Source organism: Alosa alosa, chromosome 11, assembly GCF_017589495.1.
Source record: "Alosa alosa isolate M-15738 ecotype Scorff River chromosome 11, AALO_Geno_1.1, whole genome shotgun sequence".
Taxonomy (NCBI): domain Eukaryota; kingdom Metazoa; phylum Chordata; class Actinopteri; order Clupeiformes; family Clupeidae; genus Alosa; species Alosa alosa.
This window is the reverse complement of record NC_063199.1, coordinates 32,138,054-32,154,878: the sequence shown is the minus strand read 5'-3', so window position 1 is coordinate 32,154,878 and position 16,825 is coordinate 32,138,054. Positions and strand designations below refer to the sequence as shown.

The window sequence follows — 16,825 nt, the reverse complement described above, 5'->3', positions numbered from 1 at the left end:
AATTTTCATTATCAACTCGATTCACCTCGGAGACCGAAAAATGATCAAAAGTAACAGTGAATAACAAGCTATAAAATAGATCACCATGTCACCAGCACCCTCTCACCCTATGGTTAGTAATAGAACAATTAAAATAACTATTTTCTTCTTCTAGATCCCATCTGTTGATCTCCATCCACTGCTAACATTAGATGTAGAAGCCTAATGTGAATTCACCCATTTTTCTACAACGGAAATGATAAAGAGAAGCACAACATTGTAATGGTGAACACAAGCGCTTTAGTAGCAAGTATTCAACGTGTTAGGAGTTAAATCATTCTTCTTATTATTGTTATTTTATTTATTTTAAACATTCTATAAAGCCAGTAAAATATCCATTCTTGTAACATATTTGATAAGATTAGTCTAAAGAATTGGATGGCCTACACTTAATGCTACGTCAACAGATTGAAATCAGAAGACGCCACACATTTTTTTAAATCCCCAATAAACAAACCAACAAAACAAAAAATAAAACCTAAATAAAAAAAAAAAATTAACACAAGGAGTTAAATAGACTACGTGAAGATACTTGCAGCACACACTAGTAACAACCAATGAGAGTACGACATAGAGGAACTTATACAGCAATGCACACAGGAATAAAAAAGGACTCAGGAGTTTTTTTTTTTTTCTTTAGGTCTATTTGAGAAGTCATAGAAAAATATCATTTTTTGTTGTCATTTGCATTTTTTTTATAATACATTTTGTGAATGCTTGTCTGTGCGATTAGAAAAAAGGACAATGTGTGAACAGATAGCTGGGTGATGACCGCAGTAGCCTTTAGCATCAGTCGCTGCTACATTACCCCAGATGAGTCTGGAACAGGGTGGATTGGTGGGGGGACATTGGCGATTCACAGCATCAATAGCCTAGACTTCCCATTTCCCATGCTACGGCTCCAGGTAACACCTCACCTAAGCTGAGGTGGACACTGCTTGTCAGTGCATGACTAATAAAGTCTGCCAGCCAAAAGGGACATCAAACATAACTCAGGGGCTACTGGAGGTGACGTCCTGTGTACTCCCAATTGATTGTACCACAATAGTAGATACTAACCCCTACTAATCCTTTTTGTTTGTCATAAACAGAAACTGAGAACTACAAAACACTACTGAGGAAGAGTCTATATATAAAAACTAGATGAATCTGCTTTTAGCCGGTGCAGTTTGGTTCTTGGTCAAATGCAGCCGAATTGGAACGTTTGGCCTGTTTGCACTAGCAGGGCTCTGTGGGGGGGATTTGCATACACAACCTCCTCTGGTTCTGACAGGCAGCTGGGGTGCTGTTTTCCGTCGGGAAACACTGGGAACTGACGTGTCACAGAACCGCCTGTTGCCTGGGCCGTGTATCTGCAAATCTGGATCCTGAGGTGGAAACTCTGATCAGCGTTTAGGCACTGTCATACATACAGTACACACACACACACTCTCTCTCACACACACACAGGGAAACATGTATCACACACACACACACGGGCACATTCGCATACACACACTTGTGGAACCAAACGGGCAATGATAACTCTTTTCATGCTTTTCTCACAGCTGTGTGACTGTTTGGGAGCTTGTGCTTTCCAAAGCTCTCTTTCAATCAATCGGCCTACATACGTTTCCCAATGTGGGGTTGGTTTGGGTTGGTTGGGGTTGGTGGGTGGGGTTGGTTGGGGTTGTTGGGTGGGGTTGGTGAGTGGGGTTGGGTGGGGTTGGTGAGTGGGGTTGGGTGGGTGGGGTTGTTGGGTTGGTTGGGGTTGGTGGGTGGGGTTGGTTGGGGTTGGTGGGTGGGGTTGGTGAGTGGGGTTGGGTGGGTGGGGTTGTTGGGTTGGTTGGGGTTGGTGGGTGGGGTTGGTTGGGGTTGGTGGGTGGGGTTGGTTGGGGTTGGTGGATGGGGTTGTTGGGGGGGTTGGGTGGGTGGGGTTGTTGGGTTGGTTGGGGTTGGTGGGTGGGGTTGGTTGGGGTTGTTGGGTTGGTGGATGGGGTTGGTGGGGTGGTTGGGGTGGGTGGGGGTTGGGGTTGGTTGGGGTTGGTGGATGGGGTTGTTGGGTTGGTTGGGGTTGGTGGGTGGGGTTGGTTGGGGTTGGTGGATGGGGTTGGTTGGGGTTGGTGGGTGGGGTTGGTTGGGGTTGGTGGATGGGGTTGTTGGGTTGGTTGGGGTTGGTGGGTGGGGTTGGTTGGGGTTGGTGGGTGGGGTTGGTGGGTGAGGGACCTGGGTGAGCACTTCTACATCTCTCTCCTTTTAAAAAGATATATAAAAAATCTTCAAGTAGTTCTCCTCAGAGGGTGAGAACCTCTGTGAGCAGAGGCATTCTAAACCATGCCTTCTGGAATGTTCCTCTCTGTTTAGGGGGTGCTGAAGTATTTTAGGAGCCAAGCGCACAGCAGGGAAAGACTCCTTGATCACAGCTAACAGAGGAACCCATCCGACCATGGTCTGGCACACAGCTAGGGCAGAGTGAGGGCCGGACGTCCAAAGAAGAGCTATGATTTGGGGCAGGACACAGGCTGCGTTCAGTGGAGCTGGACCAGCACTGGACTAACTGCCGGCTCAGATCTGGCCCTGATCTGATACTTAAGTCTCTCTGTAGTGCCTCGGCTAGATCTGCGTGTCTTGAGAGTGATACCACCCTGTACCACCCATCACCATGTGGAAGGCAATAGTTCAACAGAAACACAGTTTTTTTTAAATCAAAGATCACCACAATACACAAAATTAGATGATACAAGATAGACTCTTAATACTCCAGAGCATAAAGGAAAAAAAAAACAGCTAGTCACTTCAACATACGGTAGCACATTTTGGTAGTTATAAGGTCACTGGATCTACTGCTGCTCATACATCTGATACAAAACCAACAAAAATAAACAAACAAACAAAAAAAATAATGAAAAAGACATTTATCAACACAGCGTAATGCTGTCATGCACATCACCTTTCAGAGTGGATTGACATAACTAAGGCTTGGAGGGCTAAAAAGGGCCTTTCACTAAATGCATTCACATGGGGCATGATAAAGTCAATTGCTGTATATCTGTGTAATGGAAACTAGTAGAAGGGTTTTACTTCTGGAAGAACAATAGTCAGCTATTAGAAGAATGTTGACCGGATACTGTGTCGGCAAGTAACAGGCTTATTGCATCTTTTGTGTTCGGATGGAGATTATGCCAGTGTTCGGATGGAGATTATGCCAGTGTTCGGATGGAGATTATGCCAGTGTTCGGATGGAGATTATGCCAGTGTTCGGATGGAGATTATGCCAGTGTTCGGATGGAGATTATGCCAGTGTTCGGATGGAGATTATGCCAGTGTTCGGATGGAGATTATGCCAGTGTTCGGATTATGGATGGCTGGATCTTTTCCAAAAATAGTCACTTTGTAGGCTGTCAATCAAAGATCATGTCAACTGTATCAACCACCTTCAGTACATTCGTGTTATGTTAGAGACCATTTTTCAAAGTTATAAACTGACATTTCTGGTTTTCGGCTCACTTCACCTACAGACCAAGGTGTAGCACACCAACAATCATGTTTAATAATTTCATATTTTGTCTTTACAAATTCATTTGTTTACAACATTAATAAAGCTTAATTACATCTTGAATGAAAACAAAGCAAACAAAAAAACATTTAATTTACATATAAAACATCGGTCAATAAACAAATTTGGATTAGAGGATCTCAATCCAAGTTGGGTATTAGTTCAGACCAAGAGTGAATTATTCCAAGTGCACAAAATCAAATGAGTCATCACTTTGTTAAATGATGGCTACTGCCTTATTTTGTACTGTATGTTTGACATAGTTGTGAGCCTGTATGTATGTATGTATGTATGTATGAGTGCATGTATGTATGCCTGTGTAAATCAGGTTCAGGCCTCTGGCATAAAGCGTGTTTTGTATGTTGGCTTGATGCAGATGCACAGTCAGTTGAAGATGCAGAGAGCAGGGGTCAGTGCTGCTCTGTTACCATGGCAACTTTCTTTGGTGGGATGGGAGGGATGTGGGACAATTTAGCAACCCCTGTTTTGGTCAGTGGGGGGCGCAACAGAGTGATAATGAGAGAGGGAGAGAGAGAGAGAAAGAGAGAGAAAGAGAGAGAAGCAGTTCATCTCTTAGCTCCTCTGTCCTCAGTGGAATGTCTCTGGGAGCCTTGATAGCTGTTCACCCCAGGACGGATCAAAACGATTCTGGGGTCAGCCACTATCAGAGCAGGACAACACAGTGCGGTCCAAATACTTCATAGAGCAAGTGTTTTAATGGCTGGGAGGAGGGAGGAGAAGCCTCACATGTCTAAATGACTGTCAAAGTGATGAACACAAGCCATATTCTGTCTTACATATTTGGGTGTTTTCCTTTAAGCATGGCCTGAAGTCAAACGCAGCTCAGCTACCGGTCAAGCCCCCGAATATGTCCCTGACCTGCACGGATTAGTACATCAGCACTTTAGATAAAACACGTCACACTGTTGTCTTTCAGTAATACTGAACAACACTTGCCTACACATGAAATCCCTCCCAGATAGCGATGTGTTTAACAAATCACAATACCACTTAACTAATAAAATATCTACAAGAATTATTGCAACAATCTCTAATAACAATAATAACAATAATAATAATAATAATAATAATAACAATAAAACAGCAAATCTATATAGCCAGGTAAAAATCTCAATGTAAAAAAACCCTCAAATGCAAGTACTATGGGATGAGACTGGAGGGGCTATGTTTACTAAACCAGCAAGTGGTTTTGATGTGCCCACGTTCACGAGGACAAGAAACTCAAAATCAAAACGCATTAAAGAAATTCATTGGCTAGTAGACAGGTCAACGTTAAATTAAGCAGCAATCACAAATCAAAACACGTAAGCATTGGCCCCAAAGGTGTCCTACATACCGCTTGTCCCTTTTCACACAACATGATGTGGTTGGAGTCTGCAGTTCCCGCATTCAGATGGCGGGGCAAGTGCTGTGTCCGTAACTCTTCTCCGACTGGTCGGAGAGCGTGTGGTGTGTTATGTTGTGCCCACGGGTTTCGTGCGCCTATCCAAAGCTGGACAACCAGTTCTAAGCTTTTCCGTGAATCTCCACAGGAACAGACCAAAACAGACAATGACAAGAGAAAAAGAAACCTGACAAACCTGACTCAGAAAAGAAAAAAAAAAGTGTGCGTTCTTGCGCAACTCTCAATGACCACCAGGCGCTTCTCAGTAACCTGTTCTGACCTGCTCAATGCCATCAAACTCTGCTCTCTGAAGACGTGGAATCTCCTCTGCTCTCCTCCTCTCCACCTCTTCCTTGCCCATCATCTTCTCATTCATGAATGCTCTCACTTATAGCCATCTCTTACCCTCCTCTTCCTCTTCCTCTTCCTCTTCCTGCTTCTGTTGAACCTGGCCTCTCGCCCTGCTTTCGCCCTGCTTTCCGGTCTCTCTTTTTCTAGTGACCACCTCCCAAGAGAATGCAGAACTCTCCGTAACTCTTCGGCCACAGCCACTCTCTGGGTCTACTAATCTGATCTGACCACTATGGTTGATGTCCTCCAACAGCGTCTCAGCGACCGATCACCAAAACAACACAAAGCTCCCCTTGACCTTGAACCTGTTTGACCTGAACTACAGCCTCTCTTTCCTGTGGTGATCTCACTGAAAATCCGCAGTTTTGTCTGTCGATGCCTCGGATGTCCCTTTATGATTTAGAAACATGTAGCTTTGAGGCCGAGCTACACAGCATATATATATATATGTATATAGGGAGTGACTGACAGGTTTCGGCTGACTGCAAATTCAGCTCCACTCCAAACAGTTATCACAAAGGTTTGTCTTGAATAAACTTTGGTTTGTTACCCCAGGAAAGCCTATGTCTCTTCACAGAAGCTAATTCCCAACAACAAGGCAAAAAACAAAACAAAACTGCATGCTCGTGGGTTATAGTAAGGGCCAACGTCTATGAGCTACAAGTAGAAAAATCTACTAAGACAAAGATGTTTGACTTAAGACCATCTGTCACAACTAGTCTCGGATTCTTCTAGAAAGTTGCAGTGAAGTAAACGGTGTTGGTATATCTGTAAGGCACTACGAAGGAACAATGAGGAACCTACTGTAAGACCATGAAGGAGATATTCGCACAGGTGCTGAGTTAGGTGGACTACACACACATGGCAGACAACAGCACACACATTGTGTCCGCACACACACACACACACACACACACACAGACAATCACGTTGTACATGCCTATGTTATTATAACCACTTGTGCAATCACATTTAAAGAAGAAAAAAGTTCTATTGGTATCAGAAAGGTTGTTCATTAAATCAAATCTGGTTCAGGCTGCTACATTCTACAAATGGGGCCTGGTTCCAACTCCTAGCTTTAACGGGTTGTTTTATTTTTCTTCTAAATGTGAACGTAAAATGGAAAAAGTCTATAAATACATTAAAAAGTAGTTTATATAGTCTTTTGTCTATTTTTTTTAATTTATTTCCAGAAGACTTCTCTAGTTGCCATGTTGGAGAGAAGAGCAGGCGTTGGTTCACCCCACGCATGCCAGGTGGTGGTGGTGGTGGTGGTGGTGGTGGTGGTGGTGGTGGTGGTGGTGGTGGTGGTGGTGGTGGTGGTGGTGGTGGTGGTGGTGGTGGTGGTGGTGGTGGTGGTGGTGGTGGTGGTGGTGGTGGTGGTGGTGGTGGTGGTGGTGGTGGTGGTGGTGGTGGTGGTGGTGGTGGTGGTGGTGGTGGTGGTGGTGGTGGTGGTGGTGGTGGTGGTGGTGGTGGTGGTGGTGGTGGTGGTGGTGGTGGTGGTGGTGGTGGTGGTGGTGGTGGTGGTGGTGGTGGTGGTGGTGGTGGTGGTGGTGGTGGTGGTGGTGGTGGTGGTGGTGGTGGTGGTGGTGGTGGTGGTGGTGGTGGTGGTGGTGGTGGTGGTGGTGGTGGTGGTGGTGGTGGTGGTGGTGGTGGTGGTGGTGGTGGTGGTGGTGGTGGTGGTGGTGGTGGTGGTGGTGGTGGTGGTGGTGGTGGTGGTGGTGGTGGTGGTGGTGGTGGTGGTGGTGGTGCCTTAATGATGCCACAATGATTTGGAAACGTCCTAAGACAGTTCAAGGCCATCATCATTATTATTTTTTTTTATCTTTGAAGAGCAGCAGGTATCCATGTTTCCTCCATTTCCAAGTTCTTGCAGGAATACAAATGGCCACAAAAGTGACCTCGGTTGGAAAAAAAGTCAAGTTTCTTTTTTCTCTGATTGAAAATTAGAAAGGAGAACAAAAAAGATTTGATTAAAGTACTCAATAGAAGAAAGACTGAAAATCCCATGTCTTGTGGGGGCTTTCAGATGCAGCAACTCTCAGTAAAACACAGGGAAAAGTATGGCAAAAATAACAAATGTCTGTTTCCCAAAGCCAGACAATTTTAAACCCCAATTAAAAATAAGAAACAAAGAAAAGAAAACAAACAAAAACTGGCCCTTTTAAAAACAAAACAAATAAAAATAATTCAACACTGAATAATAATCCTTTTCTATAGAATTGTACCCTTCCGTAATCCTCCCAGTTAGTCCTGGCATCCCAGAGGGACAGCCTGGTTTGGCACGATCCCAGGTCTGGGGGAGCCGAATCCAGCTGCCCTTTGGGTACCTGTCCATCCATCCGTCAACCTCCACCGCCACTCCTCTTCTTCAAGTTTCAGGTGTGGGTATCTTTAGCAGGGTTGGCTCTGGGTCTCTGGGGGAAAGCAGCGTTGGGTGGGGGGGGGGGCTTGTTGTGGTGGTAGGGGGGAAGGAGGCATGAAGGCGCTAGGGAGAACTGGAGTTTTGGGGTGGTGTGGGTGTGGGTGTGGGTGTGGGTGTGGGTGTGGGGTGTGGGTGTGGGGTGCGGGGTGTGGGTGCAGGGTGTGGGTGTGGGTGTGGGTGTGGGTGTGTATGTGTGTGCGGGTGTGGGTGCGGAGGCTCCAGTGTGTGGGTGCGGGCGGTGGTGGTGGTGGTGGTGGTGGCGGTGGCGGGCGTCTCTAGAGGTACGGGTACTGGTTGACCTTGGCGGGGCTCAGTGGGTATCCAGTGTAGACGGAGGAGACGGGCGATGCGCTGATGTAGGTGTGGTGCGTGAACTGGGCCTGGTACTGCGCGGCGTGCAGCGTGGGCGACGGCAGAACCGGGTGCGCCATGCTGACGGGCACCTGGTGGTGGTGGTGGTGGTGGTGCACCAGGCCCGGGGGCGCGTAGCCCGCAGTGGCGTGCTGGTGGACGGCGTGCCGAGCCGCGGCCGCTGCAGCCGCTGCCGCAGTCCCCTGCGACGCCACTAGGTGCGCCATGGCGCCACTGGAGCCCAGCGCCGCCTGCGCCGTGTAGGTGTACAGGTGCGGCTGGCTCGCCAGGTGAGGCGCTACGCCGGCCGTGTGCGACGGGCTGCTGTGGTGGAAGGAGTAGGGCGCCTGGGCCGCCAGGGTCGGCGCGATGTAGGCCTGCTGCCGCTGGTGACCGCTGCCACCGCGCTCCATTGCCATGTGCTGCTGAGCCTGAGGAGGAGAACATGATGAGGTGAGAAGAAATAAATAAGGAGGAGGAGAGGAGGAGAGGAGGAGGAGGAGAGGAGAAGGAGAGGAGGAGGAGGGGAGGGGGGAGAGGAGGAGGAGGAGGAGGAGGAGGGAGGGGGAGGAGGAGGAGGAGGAGAAGGAGGGGGAGGAGGAGGGGGAGGAGAGGAGGAGGAGAGGAGGAGGAGGGGGGGAGGAGGGAGAGGAGGAGGAGAGGAGGAGGGGGGGAGAGGGGAGGAGGAGGAGGTTGAGGAGGGGGGGGGAGAGGAAAGGAGGAGGAGGAGGAGGGGGAGGAGGAGAGGAAAGGAGAGGAGGAGGAGGGGGAGGACAGAAGGAGGAGGGGGGAGGAGAGGAAAGGAGGAGGAGGAGAAGGAGGAGGAGAGGAGAGGAAAGGAGAGGAGAAGAGATGAAAATAAGAGAGGATAATATGATGAGATGAGAATAAAAAAGAAGAGCAGGAGATGAAAGGAGAAGAAGGAGAAGAGGAGGAGGAGGAGGATGAGAGGAATGGAGGAATGGAGAGGAGGACGAAGAGAGGACAGGGGGTGAAAAGAAGAGAGGATAATATGATGAGATGTAGAGAAGGAGAGGAGAGGAAATGAAAGGAGGAGGAGGAAGAGAGGAGGAGGAGAGGAGAAGAAAGGAGAGGAGGAGGAGGAGGAGAGAAGTAAGAGAGGAGAGGAGAAGGAGGGGAAGGTGAGGAGAATATGATGAGATGTAGAGGAGAGGACAGGAGACAAGAGGAAGAAGAGGAGGAGAGGAGAAAAAAGGAGAAGAAAGGAGGGGAGAGAGAAAGAGAGAATATAATGGAAGAAAATAAAAGAGCAAGAGACGAGAACAACAAAAAAGTCAGATGAGGTACTCTCATACACACTCTCTATCATTCACACACACACACTCACCTTCACACACACACACTCAAAAAACAAACACATTCGCTCCTTACCTGACTGAGATTCAGAGGCTGCTGTTGGAAGCGTTGCTGACGGTACGAGCTGCCCCCTGTCATCCCGGAGGTATGCTTGTTTCCCATCATGCTTCCGTTAGATGACTTGTATTTGTAGACCGAATTTTGGTGGCTCATGGTGTCTATAAAATATCATCAAGACAGAATCATATGAGTTTCAAATGAAAAAGACACACATTCAAAAGAGGTTACAATGAAAGATAGAGATAGATAGATAGATAGATAGATAGATAGATATATAGATAGATAGATAGATACTTAATTGATCCCCAAGGGGAAATTTAAGAAAGAGCACAGTTCCGCAAGACTATGGGCACAATAACATGTTTCTTAACATGTTAGTAACACAAGTAAAACCTTGGTGATATTACAAAAGCAGGTCAAGAAATCTGGCCTGTCCCTGTCCCTCTCCACCTGTTCTTACCCGTCTTACAGCTTCACCTGTCCTTGTCTCTCCTCAGCTGTTCTCAGTCATCCCCATCCCCATCAGGTGACGCACCTGCCCTCACCTGTCCATGTCCCTCTTCACCTGACCTTACATGTCCATGTCCCTCTTCACCTGACCTTACCTGTCCATGTCCCTCTTCACCTGACCATGTCCCTCTTCACCTGCCCTCACCTGTCCATGTCCCTCTTCACCTGACCTTACGTGTCCATGTCCCTCTTCACCTGCCCTCACCTGTCCATGTCCCTCTTCACCTGACCTTACCTGTCCATGTCCCTCTTCACCTGACCATGTCCCTCTTCACCTGCCCCACACATGTCCATGTCCCTCTTCACCTGACCTCACCTGTCCATGTCCCTCTTCACCTGACCTTACCTGTCTTACTCTCATTCATCCTCAGCAGGTCAAACAGCTTCACCTGTCCTCGTCTCCCCTCGGCTGTTGTCAGTTGTGCTCATCCCCGGCAGGTGAAACACCTGTGCTCACCTGTCCCTCTCCCGTGCAGCTCACCTGTCAGCATGCGCTCGCACTCGCCCAGGCCATCGCTGCCGTTGCTCTTCAGCGGGGGGATGATGATGGTGCGGGGGTTGCCGTTGTTGTTGTTGTTGCCACTGCCTCTGCCATAGTTGTCCAGCTGCCCGTTGAGCTTGGGGTCGTATCCATTGGCGACGGCGACATTGGCTGTCCGCGACTCCATGGCATAGGGGCTGCCAGCGCTGCAGTCAGACTCGGGTGAGTCGTGCACCGTCACACAGCTGATGACGTTCTTACGCTGCTTGGAGGAACTGGGAGAGGGATGGGGGAATCAACGGCACAATGTCATCATGTGTACATACAGTATTCCCACATATGTTATCACTTCATACAAGCTATAAACACACACACACACAACTATAACTAGGTCTCACATACACGTACATGACTCACACAGAGACATATGACAAATACAGTACGCATCCATAATGACACTGCTCAGATTCATATGCCTAATTCTTGCACACACACACACACACACATACACACACATACCACACACAGAAATACACACCAAACACACACACACACACACACACACACACACACACACACACACAATGTGCATGTATATGCATACACTCTGCGTCCTAAGGGGCTCATGAATAGGACTCCAAACACAGCCGTGCAAATACACCGTTCCAGGTGCCATTTACTCAGAGCTAGATGAATATTTGAGTGTAAACACAAGCTGGCATTTACAGTGCACTCTACACGGCCAGGAAGATCTGTCTAAAAAGACAGAAAATGTAAAAAGGATTGGGAAGATGCACTTCAACACTCTTATGGGGGGGGGGGGGGGGGTTACTGCAGTCATGGTGCAGTGTGTCACCACAAATCTAGCGTTTTATCTTGTTTTATGTATGTATATCTATAACTATTATATTTAGGTTTTTTTATGATTATAATCAACATCATTGGAAATGAGGGTTATCCTCAATAAATTACCGAGAAGGTTGAATGAGTGAATACATGAATGAATGTGAGTGTTTGTGTGTGTCTATACTCAGTGTAGGCATACTGTCAATTGTTTTGATTCTATTTAATTGGGTATCTGTGGGTAGGGCCTGTCTTCTGATTGGCTGCTGACCTGCTGTGGGTGTGGCTCGGCTGGTCCTCGTCGTCCGTGTCGCTGCTGATGGTGATGACGCTGACGGTGGGGCTAGGCGTGTCGGGGATGACGATGGTCTGGCGCGGGTGGCCGTGGTGCTGAGGGGGGTCCCGAGTGGTGCTGGACGCTTGCTCCCCCATGCCCCCACCCCCCGTCCTCCACCCACCCCCACCCCCGCCACCACCTCCGTAGCTCTGGGCGGAGACGCAGGCTGAGGAGGCGGTGGAGGAGGAAGAGCAAGAGGAAGGGCCGTTGGTGACCACGGTACCGCGAGGAGGAGTGTTCTCCTTGACCCGCTTGGAACGCTGTGGAGACAGGACCGTCTGGGAGGAGGACGATACTTCATACGCCGAGACGTTCCTGAAGGGGAGATAGAGAGAAATATGGAGAGATGGAAGGAAAGAGAGAGAGAGAGAGAGAGAAAGAGAGAGAGAGCGAGATGGAGAAAGATGGAGAGAAATGTAGAAAGACAGAAAGAGAAAGAGAGAGAGAGAGAGAGAGAGATGGAGACATGGTTAGACATGTAAAATAAGATAACATAGAAAGAAAGAGAGTGAGAGAGAAGGAAGATGGAGTAAGTGAAGATGAAACTAAATTGCATACAGTATTTGACCTATGCATGCTTTTAGGATCTATAATTCCTACCTGTGAGACACTCTTAAGACAATTGATGTTTAGCTTTATGTGCCGCCTGGACAAGTCAGAGAACCAAATAATTGAAGCCCTAGTCAGCCCTCTGAAAAGCTGCTACAGATTCACTTCAAGGTTAAGAATGCATTGGTGCAAATGCCTGTACGGCCTATAGGCTAATATGTAATTTCCTATGTATTTTGTATCTCCTTTTTATACTATTTATTATGTATGTGTATGATATGGACCTGTGGCTGCAATAAAGCTTATATATATATATAATTCCTATATAATTCCTCTATAATTATATATAATTCCTCTGTGACCCTGTGTTGACCTCTGACCTGCTGGACATCTGGTGCTGCTTGCTTTTCTTGGAGGCAGAGCTGCTGGACGAGGGCTGTCGCATCACGTGAGCCACGCCCACATTCAAGGGTTGTTGGGAAGGCAGGGTCACGTGACCGGTCAAGAGAGTTGGCTGCTGCATGATGGGATTGTAATGGCTGCCATGAGGATGAGAGTTTCTGTAAGAGAAAATCATGGACACGTTAAGAGGGATGTAAAAGACTATCAAAAGCCAATCAAAACATCGTCATCGTAAATTTAAAGTAGACTTCTTTTGGACACTTTGCCTTTATTTAGATAGTACAGTGAAGATCGACAGAAAGTGAGTGGGAGAGAGAGATGGGGTGGGATCGGGAAATGACCACAGGTCAGATGCGAACTTGGGTCCCCATTGGCACTTGGACCTGAATATGGTATGGATGCTGTGGCCACTCATCAGCCATTCTTGACAAATAAATCTGTAATTCATAATGTAGGGAAGCGATTCCAAAGTACTTACTGAGACAATAAGGCACAAACTCTCAAAGATGCATGAGTATAATGTTTCGGTAACACTTTACTTGACGGGTGAGTTCATAACACATTCATAGCAGCTGTCATAAACTGCACATAAAGCATTCATGACTGTTTCATGAGACATGACTCAACATTCATACCAAACCTTTCATGAATGTGGAAGACAGAATGACAACAACAAGTTGTCATTCTGCAACAAGTCCAACAAGTCCATCGCAAAGCAGCATTGCCGTTTTTGTTCCAAATCTCTTACCTGATCACATCACATCTGAGTCAACAGGCTACTCCAGTGCCAAAAAGTCAGAACATGGTCAAGCAAATATTTTTTGTTTCATAAAAATGTATTTGTTTTATGATGTAACCTTTGCAGATGATTTCTCATTTTTTGCTACTGGGAATGTCCAACCGCTCCAGGTTACACAAATCTGAGGCCATTGAATGTAGGCTAGTTTACCTCCCAGTGTTAAACTCTGTGATTACGAATACTTCACAACTTGTATAGTAAAGTGACATTTGATGTAGACTTCATAAGATATTCATGAAGTATGTTCAGGCTGGAGTGATTAAGTGAATGGTTTCCAGGTTACACAACCAGGGAAAGGAACAAAAACAGCAATGCTGCCTTGTGATTGTTGGACTTTTATTTTGACAAGTTGTCATCGATCTGTCTTCCACATTCATGAAAGGTTTGGTATGAATGTTGAGTCATGTCTCATGAAACAGTCATGAATGCTTTATGTGCAGTTTATGACAGCTGCTATGCATGTGTTATGAACTCACCCGTCAAGTAAAGTGTTACCAATGTTTCAGTGATACCAGGGTTGGAATCTTTCTTAGTACTCATACAGGGGCATAAAGTCATGAAGCTTTGGAAAAGTGATTTTTGGCTCCTGATTCAGTCTGTTATAGACTACAGTGAACCATAAGAAACCTCCTGTGGGACACTAGAGTACAGTTGCACAGGTTGGCCAGTAGGGGTCAGTGGCCTCTCAAGTAGAGCTGAAAGTAAGAGAGCGAGCGAGACAGAGACAGAGAGAGAGAGAGACAGAGAGAGAGAAAGAGAGAGAGAGAGAGAGGGGGATAGAGAGAGAGAGAGAGAGAGGGGGGGGGATAGAGTAGGGTAAAGGAAGATAAGGGAGGAGAGCTGACAGGAGATAGCAGAGAGAGAGAGAGAGAGAGAGAGAGAGAGAGAGAGAGAGAGAGAGAGAGAGAGAGATGCTTTTGATTATCCTATATCAAAACACAATTTGAATTTGAATACACCTGACATGTCTCAGGCAAAGTTAAAACATATCGAAAATTAACAAAAGAAGAATATTACAAATATTGGCTAAACAACATTGAACAATCCAACAAATTGAAATGTTTCCAAAAAATCAAAACCAATTATGAATTTGCATCTTATCTAAAAGAAATTACCGAGTACAAACAAATAAAATGACTAACATCCTATAGATTAAGTGAACACTCTCTGGCCTTAGAAATGGGAAGACACAGGCAAACCTGGCTTCCTAGGGAGGACACAGGCAAACCTGGCTTCCTAGGGAGGACACAGGCTAAACTGGCTTCCTAGGGAGGACACAGGCTACACTGGCTTCCTAGGGAGGACACAGGCTAAACTGGCTTCCTAGGGAGGACACAGGCAAACCTGGCTTCCTAGGGAGGACACAGGCTAAACTGGCTTCCTAGGGAGGACACAGGCAAACCTGGCTTCCTAGGGAGGACACAGGCTAAACTGGCTTCCTAGGGAGGACACAGGCTAACCTGGCTTCCTAGGGAGGAGAGGTTGTGTTTGCAGTGCAGAGAGGGAGTAGTAGAAGACGAAAAACACGTCCTCACTGAATGCAGTAAATTCAGCACAATCAGGAACCAATATTTCCATCAATTCAGCCAAATTATACCTCAGTTTGAACTATTAGAAAATGAAGACAAGCTCCCATACTTGTTGGGAGAGCATACAAGTTGTGTAAAACTCACTGCACACTACCTGTTAACATGTCATAAATCGAGGAAGTGAGTGACCCATATTGTGACATGCTTTGCTTTATATCAATAACCAATACCCATGATACCACATTGATAAATATACAGTATATAGTAATACTGTATCATTATACATTTAATTTATTATTCTCTCTTTTTAATTATTATCATTTTGTTATTATTATTATATTTCTATTATTTATTTTTTAAACAGATATTGTATCTGTGTTGTTTTGTTATATGTTTGCTTTGGCAACACTGCTTCATTGAGTAATGCCAATAAAGCTCCATTGAAATTGAAATTGAAAATTGAGAGAGAGAGAGAGAGAGAGAGAGAGAGAGAGAGAGGGGGATAGAGTAGGGTAAGGGAGGAGAGCAGACAGGAGACAGCAGAGAGAGAGGGGGATAGAGTAGGGTAAGGGAGGAGAGCAGACAGGAGACAGCAGAGAGCCTGACGCTTGCCCATCCCTCTCTCTCGTCCACCCCAAATGGAGCTGATCTGAGGTCGTCCACCCCAAATGGAGCTGATCTGAGGTGGGCTTACTGAGGACACGACCCTGACTAGCCAAGCCAAAACAGCCGGCTGAGACCTCAGGCTCTGCTGTCCCTGACTGACATGCTGCTCAAAGCCAGGGAGCAAGAGCTGCCTGCTGCCTCCATTTATTTCACTTGTATTATGTTATTGTTATTTTGGTGAAAGTAATGTAAACGTAGTGTAATGCCTTACAATTCAAAGACAGTAATATTGTAATGTAACAAATTACTTTGAGATGACAGTAACAAGTAATAAATAATGCATTACACTTTTGAAGTGACTTGCCCAACACTGTCAGTGAATCATTTCAACAAATAAAAGGTTCATAAAATGTTCTCCCAGAACAGACACAGAGTCGTGGCACTAAAAGGGACACTGGCACTACCTCCTCTATGTGTGACATATCACTGGCACTACCTCCTCTATGTGTGACATATCACTGGCACTACCTCCTCTATGTGTGACATATCACTGGCACTATCTCCTCTATGTGTGACATATCACTGGCACTATCTCCTCTATGTGGCACTAAAAGGGATATCACTGGCACTACCTCCTCTATGTGGCACTAAAAGGGATCTCACTGGCACTACCTCCTCTATGTGGTACTGTATGTGTGACATATCACTGGCACTACCTCCTCTATGTGGCACTAAAAGGGATATCACTGGCACTACCTCCTCTATGTGGCACTAAAAGGGATATCACTGGCACTACCTCCTCTATGTGGCACTAAAAGGGATATCACTGGCACTACCTCCTCTATGTGGTACTAAAAGGGATATCACTGGCACTACCTCCTCTATGTGGCACTAAAAGGGATATCACTGGCACTACCTCCTCTATGTGGTACTAAAAGGGATATCACTGGCACTACCTCCTCTATGTGGCACTAAAAAAGGGATCTCACTGGCACTATATCTATGTGGCACTAAAAGGGATATCACTGGCACTACCTCCTCTATGTGGCACTAAAAGGGATATCACTGGCACTATCTCCTCTATGTGGCACTAAAAGGGATATCACTGGCACTACCTCCTATGTGGCACTGGCATATCCTCTCTCCTATGTGGCACTAAAAGGGATATCACTGGCACTACCTCCTCTATGTGGCACTAAAAGGGATATCACTGGCACTATCTCCTCTATGTGGCACTAAAAGGGATATCACTGGCACTATCTCCTCTATGTGGCACTAAAAGGGAT

General features: G+C 46.5%; 1 protein-coding gene across 1 annotated transcript in view; it reads right to left on the bottom strand.

Annotated features, from left to right (window-relative positions):
• Nucleotides 1-7,957: 7,957 nt before the first annotated feature.
• The window catches only part of hipk2 (homeodomain interacting protein kinase 2), a 78,910-nt gene continuing 70,042 nt past the window's right edge, over nt 7,958-16,825 (bottom strand). Inside the window, 5 exon segments of the mRNA XM_048256732.1 lie at nt 7,958-8,537; nt 9,499-9,641; nt 10,475-10,749; nt 11,589-11,969; nt 12,584-12,763. Of these exon segments, the coding sequence (XP_048112689.1) occupies nt 8,031-8,537; nt 9,499-9,641; nt 10,475-10,749; nt 11,589-11,969; nt 12,584-12,763 (1,486 nt within the window). The 3' untranslated portion in view covers nt 7,958-8,030.